This window comes from Gobio gobio (genome assembly GCF_949357685.1).
Source record: "Gobio gobio genome assembly, chromosome: 12".
NCBI classification, from domain to species: Eukaryota; Metazoa; Chordata; class Actinopteri; order Cypriniformes; family Gobionidae; genus Gobio; species Gobio gobio.
The window spans coordinates 24,000,454-24,016,078 of NC_137105.1; the positions used below are offsets into that span (position 1 = coordinate 24,000,454).

The 15,625-nt window shown below is 43.4% G+C and overlaps 1 protein-coding gene across 1 annotated transcript in view; it reads right to left on the reverse strand.

The window, feature by feature from the left end:
* tube1 (tubulin, epsilon 1) overlaps positions 1–15,625 on the reverse strand; it is a 56,632-nt gene that overhangs the window by 27,244 nt on the left and 13,763 nt on the right. The window contains exons 5-7 of the mRNA XM_079831509.1: positions 14,965–15,080; positions 3,288–3,409; positions 3,011–3,198 (exon numbers count right to left, since the gene is read on the reverse strand). Coding sequence (XP_079687635.1) covers positions 3,011–3,198; positions 3,288–3,409; positions 14,965–15,080 — 426 coding nt within the window. The remainder of the gene's footprint in view (positions 1–3,010; positions 3,199–3,287; positions 3,410–14,964; positions 15,081–15,625) is intronic.

Genomic DNA, 15,625 nt, shown 5'->3' on the forward strand with positions numbered 1-15,625 from the left:
TCCTCTCACCCAGCCCACAGACTGTTTTCTCTCCTGCCCTCCGGCAGGCGTTTCAGGATCCACCGGACCAGGACCAGCAGACTTAAGAACAGTTTTTTCCCCAGAGCGGTCTCCTTACTGAACTCAAACCCCCGCTGATCCACTCCCCTCATATACTGATAACTCTCCTACCTCACATCCACCTTCACTTTGTTATTTGCACTACCGACTCTTTATTACAGTAACAACTGTTTACTTATTCATTTTGCACTACCACACCGTAACTGGATTATGCTCATTTGCACTGCCGACTGTTATTTACAGTACCTACTGTTTACATTTGTATTTTGCACCGTACTTCTAACTGTAATATGCAATCACTTCCACTGCACTTTTACACTTTTTTTCGGATAGCTTCTGTCCATAATTTATTGCACTACCTTAATCCACTGCCATATTCCTCATTTTAGCCTAACATATCATTGTATACCTCTATCTGTAAAATTCTGTTTATAGTAATAGCCATCTGTATATTATATTATATTCATAGTACATATCCACCTGTAAATTCTGTTTATAGTATTAACCATCTGTATATTATTCACTGTACATATTCACCTGTAAATTCTGTTTATAGTAATAACCATCTCTCTATTTATAGACATATTTATATATACTCAGTACATATCCATGTCCTGCACTTATGCAAATGTTGTATATCCTGCACTTGCTGCTATTGCACTTCTGGTTAGACCTAAACTGCATTTCGTTGCCTTGTACTTGTACTTGTGTAATGACAATAAAGTTGAATCTAATCTAATCTAATCTAATCTAATCAAGGGCCCGGCCCGACCCGGCCCGAGGATAGTGCCTGGAAATCTGCGTCTGTGCAGAGCAGGAAGTAGAGCCGCAATACCAAAAGCCCGCCCACATTCTCGCAGATGCAAAACAATTAATTGTGTCGGTGTGAAAAAAGCAGTTATGGAAATGTAGAAATTAAAGCTAAAAGCTCCAATCTCCAACCGAAAAAAAGTCTGTTGGTGCCTCAGTGACAACTTCACTCAGAGAAGATATCATTTTTTTTTTTTACTTCTCAACTATACATTTATGCTGTGTTTTTGTGGGTATTTGGTAGTTTTTTACCTATTTTCTGCACAAATACCTAACAATGTCATAAAATGGCTCATTAAAAATAATTTTTTTATGAAAAAATCACTTGAATGATGATCTTAAATAAATATAAATAGTTTTTGGACATTGCTCTATGTGTTAGGGATAGAATACCGCCATCTGTAGGTTTGTGGAAAAACTTTAGGAATTATAGTTAAAGAGAAAGAGAGTGCAATGACCACATTATCATATAGAGGTCCATAGGGAAGTTATGCAAAAGTTAAGTTGCCTTTCATCTTTCTTTTATTTGCCCTTTTCCCTCTCTTTCTCATGATTGTTCCATGTTGCATTTGTGCTCTAGTATTTGTCCTTCATTTATGTATGGAATTTTTTTCAGATTTATGCCAGTTTTGTTGATTTTATTTGCCAGTTTCTATAAAAATGCTCTCTGTTGCAGTCACACACGTGTGTGTTTGTGTGTGTGTGTGCGTGTGTGTATGAGACAGAAAGTTCGTTCCACTTTGTGTTTATGCTCTAGGACCAGATCTTGATATAAATGTAGACATTTTCAGATTTATACTGGATTTAGTCGATTTTTTTTTACAAACAAAGTGAAAAAAAAAGCATTTTTTACATTTTCCCATTCATTGCCAAAATCCAAAAAAATGCTCCAGACACCTGTGTTTGTGTTTGTGTGTATGTGCGTGTGAGTGAACATGCTTGTTCCATACTGCATTTGTGCTCTAGTATTAGTACTTCATTTATGTATGAAAATCTTTCAGATTTATGCCAGTTTTGTTGATTTTATTTGCCAATTTCAATAAAAATACTCTCTGTTGCAGTCACACACGTGTGTGTTTGTGTGTGTGTGTGTGTACGTGTGTGTGTATGAGATAGAAAGTTCGTTCTACTTTGTGTTTATGCTCTAGGACCAGACCTTGATATAAATGTGGAAATTTTCAGATTTATACTGGATTTAGTAAAAAAAAATTGACAAAAAAAGTGATTTTTTTTTTATTTTTTACACTTTCCCATTCATTTTCAATGTGGGGTCAATCTGACCCCGAGGGACTTAAACGGTAAATTTTTTTTTACACACCTTTAGAACAACCAAATAAAGCCCAGATTTTTTGTGCATGTTTAGATAGATTATTTAGGAAAAGTCCCCGAGTCTCATGGCCCTGAGATGAAGGGAACACTTTTAAAAAATGGAGGAAAAGTCCAGTGGGGTCAGCTGGACCCCAAGGGACGATTAAGGGTTAAAACAAGAACACTTTAAATTAAATCAGCGTCATAAAAACTGCCTATAATGATGACAGACAACCATGGCTTCAGTTTTCAACACGAGTGCGGCACGCTTGCACTGACCCAAGCACGTTATGGATGGCTTCATGACCAGTTCCTGCAAAAGCTAGATAAAGTCACTGAGGCACGTAGACTGGAAGCCAACAGGGTCAGCCCAGCAACATCTCATGGGATGCAAAGGGTGAGGCACTAAGCAGCACTGTCAGAGGTGCGGCAGCCAGAAACGCCTTGCAGCTATCCCTAAATGTGCTTACAATTAATTGGCATGTCAACATATTCAAATTGTTGTTGGTAAATCTGGTGCAATGTGTCTTCACATACTTTATCGAAATATACATGACCACAAATAGGATTCGAGAGCTGGAAGAGGGAAGGGCGTAATTACAAATTATAATGTTTAGATAGGAACTTCTAAGGTTCGTTATGGTGTTTCTTTCATTTTTTCTTCTTTTTTTTGGAGCTTACAAACATCTGTGCCCATTACCTTTCATTGTCTGTAAAAGAGCAGTGTGAACATTCTGTCTAACATCTGCTCCACAAAACAAAGAAAATCAAATGGGAAAAACATGGGATGACAAAATTTTAAGTTCTAGATAGCCTATAAATGAATCCATACCTGGTTATCTACTGGCAAGACACAGTCTGCATGTTCTGTGAGTTCTTTCATTGCTAGGACGCTGTTGTAGGGAGATGTAATGACATCATCTTCTGCTGTCGGGTAAACGGAGGTCACAATACGACATACCTCTGGGAACTCCTCTTCTAGAAGCTTCAAGACAAATGTGCCTAACCCCGAACCAGTCCCTAAACACACAAATTTATGCTTGGGTCACCCCATGTTTCTCAAGCACCAAATCTGAACACAGGTAACATGACAGTCATCAGAAGCTCACCTCCTCCCATGGAATGAATGAGGAAGAAGCACTGAAGGCAATCACAGTGTTCTGCAGCCTTACGGACCTGATCCACAATCTGCTCTCTGTAGGTCCATCCATATGTGTGGTGACCGACCGCCCTAAGGGTCATAGACCAATCACAGAGTCAATCACTGATCAACAGTCAAAAAAACAATGTATAACTAAAACTCTTCAAGTTATTAATGAAAGAACAGCACTCTTAATAAAATAAATGTCAATGCCTCGTTCGGCAACTGATTTTGTGAACTGAAATGTTTGAACACTAAAAATGTGAGGCAACAAAGTTTCTGAATACCAAGTCACCTTTATTTATATAGCGCTTTTTTTTTTAATGTAAAGCAGCTTCACAGTGTTAAACAGGAAAATAATGCAACAGAATTTGATTCGGCTGTACAACTGCTCTGGAGAAAACTGATGTCATCCAGCTCAGTTAAATTATCATATAGTGTCAATGTGCGTAAATCAGTAATATAGTTGAATATTTAGTGTCCCCAACTAAGCAAGCCAAAGGCGACGGTGGCAACAACCCAAAACTCCATCAGGTGACAGAATGGAATGGAAACCAGGCTCAGTCGAGGTGCCAGTTCTTCTCTGACTTGTCTAAGTAAGAAGATGAGGAGCAATCGATCTTGAGCACTGATATATGAAGAACCACTTAAACAGTGAAAAAACCATAAAGTGTGACTGTTCAGTAACATGCCTGGAGGGTGTCAAGAGCTCCTGAAGTATAAAAACACATGAGTGTGTCGAACACATTAGGAATAGAAACATAGGCCAAGTTTATACCTGGTTTTAAGATCCCTCTCATTTGATCTGTGAAAAACAGATTGAAGGTCATCCCGTAAGGTTTTGTTTAATGAGTGCGTTTACATGACCAACAATTACATAATAAATAGGAAGGACAAAACAAGTAATTTAAGATGCTTGGTATCAATAAAAGCTTGCTGAGAGCAGGGCTGCAAAGGGATGGAAAATAAATAAAAAATTTTACGTAAAATTTTTTACAATTTAACGGATTTATTTGTGTGTAGCATTTTCTCTCAAGCTTTTCAAGCCTCTGGTTTCTGCATTCTTCCTCGCAATCCTTTCAGGTCTCAATGGCTTTTTCCAGGACCTCATCAACATCCTCCTTGTCAGCTTCCTCCACATCTGACGCATTCATCTCCGATGTCACTGCCTTGTTGAAGATGTACTCTGCATAATTTCCGGCCGAACATATGAGCAGGACATATATTTCATGGTTATTAAAAACTCTAGTATTAATACAATTATGCAAAAGCTCATTTATATTAAGAAAGGTAATTTTCAAAAAGCATTTTCGGTTTTGGTTTTCGGCCAAGTGCATTCAGAATTTTTGGTTTTAGCCCAGAATTTTCATTTTGGTGCATCCCTAATTGCGAACCTTTTTGTAGGGGTTCCCAAACAGTGACTAGTTGCGCTCCAAAGCAGCTTATGTTGGTGGAATTTGGAGGATGATGGAGACTACAGGTGCAAGGGCATCAGATCCACACCGGCCCTTCACGATTCTATCTTATAATGATTCAAAAAGAACAAAGAACAGTGCAGCACCTGGAGAGTTTAGAGCGCACCTGCTTGCAACGGGGGACAAATGAAGCTTACTTAACAACAAGTCCTATACCAACATATTAATTCATAATTTTAAATAAAATAAATATTTAAGCTGTTTTGTACTTTTTACACACAGTAAAATATTGAGAATACAACAGCACATATTTTTCTAACTCCAAAAATTTGTCCACTGATCAGAACCAGCTGATAATCACACATTTTAATGATGCAAAAGGCGCTCACATGGTGAGAGGCAAATATGACAGGCTGAGCAGGGGCGGCATTAAAACAAAAACAATAACATGAGATTGAAAAATAATAACAAAACTTTAATTAAAGTTTGGGGGCAAGGTTCTCTTATATCCAAGGCTTCAAGGACAATAAATTGCAATAAAATGTCAAATCATATCTCAAATCAAATCTATGCATATATCAAATCGAATTGAGATTCAAAAATTGAGAATCATTTTTAAATTGAATCGTGAGATTACAAAAGATTCCCACCCCTAACATATACAGTACTGTATGTGCTGGCACGACTGCCATATCTCATCCCCTTTGCCAAAGGCTTTGCTTGGTCCAATAGTTCTCCAGACTGCTGAGAAGTGAGAAATTTGCCTTCTGCAGGACCCTGGTGGTGAGACATGACAGTAATAAAAGTGTAAGCTCTGTTGATCGCTTCACCAGAGAGTATGCTTTTCTCATACTTTGGGTCCAGCATGTATGCTGCTGTGTGTATTCTTGGCGCTGCTATTTTGCAAATTTCGTTAATTAATTCCCATACATTCCTGTTAATTCCCATGGATATTTTCCAACTTTAAAAATTCCAGGAATTTTGCAACCCTACTCTGTGGTATTCTGTTCCCACAGCATAAGCTACTGATGTAGCATCAAATGAACCTATGAAAGGGAACGTCCCGTTCACATATGCAACCCTGGTTCCATGAGTAGGGAACGAGACACTGGCATTAATCTCTGCGATACTCCATTACTGCTACAAATACTTCTTAGAAAAATCTGAGGAGCATGTCCCTTTTAGGCACTAGTGATGTATTGTCTCTGAGGGCAGCACTTGCACCATCAGCCAATGAATTAGCATGATTCTATTGGGACAATCGCCACACTTGGAGGAGGGTGTTCCCATAGCGTCAGCTACTGACACAATAGCCCCTTTCACACATACAGTCTTTATATTGTAACTTTGGGGCCGATACCGATTTTAACAAACAATTGTTGGCCGATACTTTGGTAACTTTGTGGTCTTTTTTAGCAGCCATTGTGCAGTTAAACGTTGTATTGTACAGTACTGCAGCTGTCTACATGTGCAAGAGGCAACTGTTTACACTTGTATGCGCATGTCCAGCGTGAATGAACGGTCATGTGAAATATGTTCCCTTTCGTTCAGTCACTACGACGTAACGTTAGTGACTAACGAATGGGGGTTTCGCCTAGAAGCCAATCATCTTCGAGATCTTAGAAAACGCCCAATGGCAGTGCCAATGCCATGGGCATGCGGCATTTGCATACGTAACTCTGCCCCACCGTATAAATAATATAAGAAATATAAGAAATATAATTATAATATGGGAATATAAGAAAGTACGTGGGCAATATCGCATTATGTTTCTGCATCGGAGACAAGAGCATCTCTTCACTCTTGCAAGCCTGAATTCTGAAGTCCTCTCTTCAGTCTTCAAGACGAGCGATTCTCCAGGGTGCTGGTGTGACGGCGTGTTCCAGCGATCTCATATTGCCTGCCTGCTGATCTGTGCAGTGATCTGCAACAGCTGTGTGTGTTTTCCCTGGGCGCTTCGGCACTCTGCAGAGCTTTTCTCTCACAAAAAGAGCTTGCGCTTTCCACGAGTGCTGGACTGAAGCAGCGGCCCGTCTCTGACGCCTCGTTCGTTTCGTTCACACTCCAGATAGCACTGTGATGTCGATCGCCGCATCCCAAGGTGGGCTGGAGTCCTTTGGGGATGACGATTAGGTTGTGCTCCGCCTTCGGGTGTGCCAGCGCTGCCTGATCTGACCTAGAGTTGATCTGACCACCCAATGCCTTTCGCTCCCGAGGTGCATGAGGAGATCACGCGGTCCCGGAAGTCCCCGTGCTTCCCGCGACCGTTTGGTGGCCTCCTCCGCCCTTGATGGGGCCGTGGCCTAGGGTACACTGGGCCCCCACTTCGGTGGCGTGGTCCTGTAGAGCTACGGGGCAGGCCGCCACCCCTTTGCACATGCACAAGGGTGGAACCGACCCAGGGCTCTTCTATGAGCTGCGTGCTGCCACCGATCCCGCCCTCTGGGCGGTGAAGGTGGCCAAACGCTCCCTTGGTTGGGCGATGTCCACAGCTGTGGTCCAGGAGAAACACCTGGCCTTACCCAGTGATGTGGGGGGCTTGAGTGAGCCCGCCTCCTCAACTCACCCATATCCCAGGCTGGCCTCTTCGGCGGCGCGGCTGAGAACTGCGGCCAACGGTTCTCGGCCGCCCCAGAGCAGACTGAGGCTGTAACACGTACTGCCCCGTACTGCTCAGTCGCCTCAGTTCGCTCGCCGCCGAGGCCGAGGGCGCCCTCCCCCCTCCCGCCCGGCCCCAGCAGCAGCCTTCACCTGGGCTGCGCCGTGGTGGATGCAGGATGACGCCCAGTCCGCTCCCCGGCCTGGTTAAACGCCAGGCTGGAGGTGGACAACTCAGAGATGGGTCCCAGTTCTTTCCAGGGGATGGTAGCAGGGCCTCTCCTTCCCCCGGTGGAGGGCCGGGGGAAAATCCTTCTGCTGCTGGCGCCCGGGCTGGTGGCACTTGGAAAGAACTGGTTTCCCCATCTCTGAGGTCCCAGAGACCGGTGATGGCAGTGTGTGCCGCCCCCCGGGCCGCGCCACTCTCGTCCCTCTCTGTCGCCAGCTTCCTCTCAGAGCAGACCCCAGTGGAACGTGAGTCCTTCCCTGGTCTCCTCTGTCAGGACGCAGCTGCTGACTGTGCCCCCACACTGGGACGCTACGCCTCCCATGTCCGGGCCAGTCACGCTGCCTCGCTGCCCCACCTGGGTACGGGGAGTCTTCGCTCCATGGTGGGAGCCAATAAAAGGCCCCAGTCATGGGTGCAGAGGTTGCCACCCAACTGGCGAAGGGTGCGATCGAGCCTGTCCCTCCAGCCGGAATGAAGTCCGGCTTCTTCAGCCCTGACTTCATTGTACCCTAGGAAACCGGTGGGTTACGGCCAATCCTGGACCTGCCCGTCCTGAACCGATCCCTTCAAAGGCTTCCGTTCAGGATGTTGGTAGCGAACGCCTCCTCGGACGCGTTCGTCCGGTAGATTGGTTGCAGCGATCGACCTGAAGACTGCTTACTTCCATGTTACTTACACAATGACATTCAGTACGCAGTCCTCCCATTCGGGCCAGCTCTGTCCCCTCGTGACTCCACGTAGTCTATCGAGGCAGCCCTTGCGCCACTCAGGAAGCACAGGGTTCGCATCCTGAACTACCTTGACGACTGGCTCATACTGGGTCACTCTCGAGAGCAGGTCTTCGGGTCAACTGGGAGAAGAGTGACTCTGCCCCGTGCAGAAGATCTCTTTTCTCAGTATGGTTTCCGACTCGGTCGCTTTGTGCGTGCTGCTTACCAACGAACGCGCGCAGTCACTGCTGACTTGCCTTCGTTAATTCGAGAGCAAGAGTGCGGTCCCACTGAAGTTTTTTCAGAGGCCCCTGGGGCATATGGCATCTGCAGCCGCGGTGACGCTGCTCAGATTGCTACATATGAGACCGATTCAGCTTTGGCTTCGCGATCGAGTCCCGAGATGGGCATGGCATTCGGGCACGCTCCGGGTCCCAGTGACTCGGGCCTGCCTGCAGATCCTCACCCCGTGGCCGAACCTCAACTTCTACGGGCCGGAGTGCCCTTAGAGCGAGTTTCCAGGCATGTTGTCGTATCGACGGATGCCTCTGCCATGGGTTGGGGTGCCATGTGCCATGGACAAGCAGCCGCGGGCTCCTGGACAGGACCCCAGTGCCTTCTGCATGTCAATTGCCTCGAGTTGCTGGCAGTACGGTTCGCCCTGCACCGCTTCCGGGCGTTGCTGAAGGGTCAAAATGTACTGGTCAGGATAGACAACACGGCCATTGTAGCGTATATCAACCACCAAGGCGGTCTACGCTCCCGTCGTATGTCTCAACTCGCCCGCCATCTCGTTCTATGGAGTCAGAAGCGGCTGAGGTCCCTTCGTGCTGTCCATATTCCGGGAGTCCTGAACCGTGCAGCCGACGAGCTCTCACGGCTTCAACCACTTCCTGGAGAATGTGTTCCTTGGTATTCCTGCGATAAGTGAGAGTCCTTCGTCCGTACTAGTCTTATGACAGGGCACTCGCACTTACGCAGGGCACTGGAAGACAGCTGAGTGGCGTGATTATATTGGGACCCCCATTCGTTAGTCACTAACGTTACGTCGTAGTGACTGAACGAAAGGGAAAGTCTTGGTTACGGATGTAACCCTCGTTCCCTGAGGAGGGAACGGAGACGTAACGTCCCTTTGCCACATCCGCTGTGCTGCTGGAACGGCCGGGAGTTCAGTCTTGGCTCCTCAGTGCGATATTGCCCACGTACTTCCTTATATACCCACACGGTGGGGCGGAGTAACGTATGCAAATTCTGCATGCCCATGGCATTGGCACTGCCATTGGGCGTTTTCTAAGATCTCGAAGATGATTGGCTTCTAGGCGAAACCCCCATTCGTTAGTCACTAACGTAACGGAGGGGTCTCCGTTCCCTTCTCAGGGAACGAGGGATACATCCGTAACCGAGATCGTTTCTGAAACACAATCTTTATAATGATCATGTTAGTTGCTCTATAGAGCACGAAGGTCGCCGCTATATTAGTTTGCACCGCAGTTCAGAGAATCGGATCTGTCAGATTTACAAAACGTCAATACATCCACTTCTCATAAAAAACATTAAAGTAAGTGACGAATAAGTGACGGTAAGTGGGACAAGAATAGAGTAAACGTTATAGTTACTTACACAATGTGTATATGATATGAATAAAACAATTTATAATTTAAATTATTGTTATTCCCGCTTCCATAGACATCAGTGTGTATCAAGGTCACATATTGAATGGGACGTTCCCTTTCATTGGTTCCTTTGATGCTACATTAGTAGCTTATGCTGTTGGAACAGTATACCACAGAGTAGGGTTGCAAAATTCCTGGAATATTCAAAGTTGGACATTTTCCATGGGAATTAACAGGAATGTATGGGAATTAAAGCTACACTATGTAACTTTTCCGTCCACTAGAGGTCGCCTGTTCAAAACAAAGGCGTAGTTTGATGACGCCACGTTTGAGCGCAGAATCTTGGGACATGTGGTTTTCACCTCACAGCCGGTGGAAAACAGTCAGGATAGGACTCGGGCAGAAATCATGTTCATAGATGCGATTATTAACATTACTGTAGTCTGAAGCAGAGCAGGACCGAGTGTTGTGGAGCTGAGCAAGGCCGCAGGAGCGATTGAAGAGCGGGACTGTTATTATGGCATAGTCGCCGGCGGGACTTTTATTATGACACGGTTGCCGGCGCTACTTCCTCTTTTCCAGTCATGAGTGAGGTAACGCAACTCTGTTTATCGTATTAGATATATCTAAGTGTGTTGAAAAGGAAGTTATGACGTTCGCTCGGCGGCTGCTATGACACTTGTTCACACTGCAGTGAGAGTAAAGTGTTTCACTGAATAAAACCGGAAACCGAGGGTGACGCAGATATGACTCAATCGACAGGCGACTCCCTCACACGCATAGCCCACACGTCCCGGTTCCTCGGTTAAAATAACAATTTCTCACGATTTACAAATAGTTGGAAACATTTGGGATATTCTAAGTACTCAACTGAACAAAATATATAACACTGGCCTAGTGGTTTCTGGATATTTTACTGCAAAAATCCTACATAGTTCACCTTTAACTAACGGCAATTAACGGGAATAAACTGGAAATTTGCACAAATTGCAGCGCCAAGAATACATGCAGCAGCATACATGCTGGACCCAAAGTATGAGAAAAATAATACTCTCTGGTGAAGAGATCAACATAGCTTACACTGTTTTTATGGTCATGTCTCACTACCAGGGTCTTGATGAAGGCAAAGTTCTCAGCAGTCTGGAGAATTATCGTACCAAGCAAGGCCATTGGGAAGGAAATGGGATATGGTCCCCTCCGGAAACGGCCCAGGACATTAATCAGGGTTTGTACGGGTGCTTGAAATCCTTGAAAATGCTTGAATTTTGATGTTGTGTTTTCAAGGTTTGAAAAGTGCTTACATTTTGGATAAAATGCTTGAAAATGCTTGAAATTGTAACAGTATTTCTTTCACAATATATCTGATAGAATAGTTTGTTTATTAAATGGAGAAATAAAATGTTGGAGAGCCTAAACTGAACCTGCTGTGCTCGCGATCTGCCAGTCTATTTCCATGTGTGACTCCGCCCCATATGTTGTCGTTTCAATGAACGTTGGCTGGAAGATGCAAAATACGCATTATGGATTAAATGGGGACCCCATGAGTTGCCTCTAGTAAAGTCTGCAAAAAAGATGTGCAGCCTTTGGCGAGTGGATGTGCGGGTCTGCTCTTTCGAGTCACATGAAAGGCAAGTCATAGATTTTTCAAGAAAGCTAACTGAAGTAGCCTACTGTACATGTTAGCACCTATTTGTTTACACTATTAACTGCTAGCTAGGAATTCGCATTTGTGACAGTACTTAATGTGATAATGTAATGTTAGCATGTCCGTTATTGCACATTCATTTGTGGAATATGCAGTGAACATAGCCAGAGTTACAGCACAGTAACTGTAATGTTAACTACCCTCAATTTCAGTCAGGTTAACCCTCTGAACACGGCGAACGCGTCGGTGCGTTCTGCTGGATTTTTCCTTATGACAGCGTGTTAGTGTTGGTGTGACCAGTCTGAATTTTGCGCAGGATTGCACATACTTCTACTCATTCACGCAGATTTCGCGCTCACATCTGAAGTGCACACACATACCGCAATAAAGCGGCCTCTAACATTAGTGCAAAAATTAGCTAATTTTTCCAGCTTATTAATGGTCAAATAATCACAAAAAATGCCACAATGCCCATCTGGGTGAGTATTAAAGTCTTAAAGGGACAGCAGTTATTCAAACTACAAAAAGACAAACGATCACTTGCTGCTCTTGACTGATTAACTTGTGTAACTTTAATAGATTAATATGCATTTAATTTTTTACAACGAAGATTATCCAATGTGATTTTAAATTTGATTACTTTGGGTTTTTTTTTTTTATTCAGTTTCTTACCTGAATACTGTTAGACCTAGGCCTACCTGAAAAAAATAAGCATTCTATTTCATTAGTCTCTTTATTCTAAGGTATTTATTTGAACTATTGCTAGTAATTTGCTTATTTGTTCTTATTTTATTAATTACTGTTTACTCATCTTTTTTAACTCATTTTAACTCACCCATTTGAAACCAAGCTTCCTTGTGCTGTATGCAAGTCAAGTCAAGTCAACTTTATTTATATAGCGCTTTTAACAATGCAGATTGTTTCAAAGCAGCTTCACCGTGTTAAACAGGAAAATAATGCAACAGAATTTTATTCAGCCTATAGCCGTTCCGGAGAAAACATTGATGTCATCAGTTCATTTCAATTATCATACATTGATAATGTGGGCTTTAGATCAGTAATTTAGTTTATATGGTTAATTTTGTTTAATAATCAGATTTATTTGGATATTTAGTTGAAAAATGTAGTGTCCTCAGTATGTAAGCATATTGCCATTACAAAATTACCCCATTGTAGAAAATACATTGTTAGCAAATATTTGTGAAATCGTGCATCGTGACTAAACAAAGGGCGCCAATGTGAGTGTACACACCGACGCGCAAAACGCCAGGCGTAAAAGCGTCATTTTTAAAAAAACGCCTAGGGTTCGTTTTTTTATTTTGAAGCGGCGCGTTAAAAACTGGCCGACCAATGAGATCGCCAGTCGCCAATTCACGCCAATTCACCAATTCACCAATTCGCCAATTCACGTGCCTGGAGCTGCTGAAGTGACAGTAAAACACGACTTGGTGGCGCTCAAGCACAAAACGGTCTTGCCGAGCACACATTGATACGACGGAGAAGTAGTAAGTAGACAAAGAAGAAGATGAACAGCTAATGCTGCTTGCCAGTTAGTAAAAAGTGTGTGTGAATGGTTTTGGCCATAGACATAATATGTCTATGGTTTTGGCAAGCACGTAAATACTGTCTCTCTTCTTCTTCTGTGTGACAAGCGAGTGTCAGAAGCGTAAAGTGCCGCAGCACCACCTTGTGTACCGGGAGCGCATCTACTGAATTTGCACGTTCACTCGGCGCATCGCCAGTGGAAATCGCTTGGGTGTGAACGAAAAACGCTGGCGATAAGCGCGCGATATTCGTCCCGGTGTGTACAGGCCTTAACGTTAGTTGTTATAGTGTTAGGGGAGGGGCTTTATTTTTTATTTATTTTTCATTTTCTTTTCTGACACACTTCAGTTCTTGTTAAAACACACTACACTTGCTTCTTGTGTGCATTTTGAGCACCTTTTGTGTGAAATCATATTTATTTTGTCCATTAAAAGTGTGCTTTCACTTTAATTGAGCGTCAGCAGCGCAGCAAAAATAGGCTCGGCGACGAAACCCCCGCTTCCCTGCTGCCCACGCAACGCTCCTGCTTGACGCTCATGCGCTGCTACTGTTCCCGGTGTGAATGCACTCATTGATTAACATCGGCGCCGAAAAAAATACGCGCTGCTCACGCTTGCGGTGTGAAACGGCCGTAAGGCTAGAAATGTGGCGATAATTCTTAGTAAAAATATACATTTTGTGACGACGAGTGTCGAATCGGATCCGGCTGGGTGCTTCCTAATCTTGGTGGGGCATTTATATGGGCTCCCTGTTATTTTAGCCAACATTTACGCCCCGAAATGGGACAATATTTATTTTTTATTTTTTTCTCGAAATTGCCAAATATGGTAACACATCATCTTATTCTTGGCGGTGACTTCAACTGCGTCCTTTCTCCCACTCTAGATCGCAGCGCATCAAGAACGGTTTCAATGTCTAAATCAGCGCATACAATCCAGAATTTTCCAAAGCATATGGAATAGCGGATGTTTGGAGATTTCGTAACCCGCGTGTCATATTTTTAAGAGAAAAAACACGTTCTGTTTATCATGCCCTTACACTGGTCACTTGGACGTCAAAAATGTTGTCAAATTGAACAGATAGTGATACTAAAGCGCTTCTCATGTGAGAGAATGAAGACAACAGATGACTGATATCACAGAAGTTACCGGTATTTTGGTGCTGATGTGTGAATGATCTCTTACAGCTAAAAAGCCAGAACACCATTGCTTGTGTGAATAGCATATTTGTGTATTTAGCGGTAAAGTTATTCTGGTAATTTTATGGTAATTAACCAGGAATGCTGTGTGAAAGTGGCTAATGTCTCATTCCCTACTCAGGAAACCAGGATTATATGCGTAACTCCACTAATTCTTGTTTTTCTGTGTTCCATTTCTTTTTTGACTGTGAAACAATGACCAGGGCTAGTGCTGCCACCTTGTACAAGCTGGTTAGAAAAATCAGGCGGTGCGTGTACATTGTCCATGTACTATGCTAATGAGGAAATTTACGTCCCTGTACCCATACCCTAGCATTAGCGCAAATAACAAAATATTACTTTGAGCTTTAGCCATGGGGTTGGAGAGGAAATAATGGCATACAGAATCAAGAGCAATGTGTCAAGAGTACGTGTAGAATTTGTCTGAAATACAGAGGTCTTAGGACGGAAGGTAGGATTTCTAATCGGGGGGGTGGGGGGTGGGGGGGGGGTCACTGAACAGCGGACAATAATTCCCAGCAGGTTTTGACAGGTACCTGTGCCCTTAAATAATCTGTTGACACATTTCTTATTGCAGAGTATAGCACCATACCTTCCAGCCCTAGATAGAACTGTGCCCGTTTTAGAAGCAGCCATTCCACATGTATGCATGTAGACTGTGTGACAGAGTCCCTGCTGAGACAGTTCCTCACCAGTTGTTTCCTGAACCAGAGACATCACTTATGAGTTGTGTGCTGTTGAAAAGAGAACGCAACGGCCCTTGCAGAATCTCTCCTAGTACCCCCTCCTCCATGTCCACTAAAACGGCCTGCAGAGAGACACACACACACACAAATTTGTTTTTTTTTATATCTTAGCACTGACTTCTGTTGTTTTTATTAGGAATGGTCATGTTGTCAACTAAATAATATATTAATCAACTGAGTACTTGTAGGGATGCACCGAAATGAAAATTCTTTAACATATTAAACATATTTTTATTGGTTACTACTTAAAACATTCCTTGTAACAGATTGGACAGCTTTTGACAAAGAATGCTGTTGCTAGTAACAATAATGCACTTTTGTCGAATAACTCATTTGATTGGTTTTCAGCGCTGAGCTGATACAGACGAAAGGAAAATGATCTGTTAAAATATGTGGCGACATATCCCCGGTGTTAAGAGGCCTGCCACGGAGTCAGCATCTTACTCATGCTGCTCACTTTCATAATCAACATATGAAATTTAAAAATATATATTATTATAGGCTAATATTTAAACATAGCCTAACTTTGAAACTAAATAGGCTACGTTTTCTTTAACCCTCTGCCCGACAAAGGCGTCACGCGTTCTGATGGATTTTTTCCTTTATG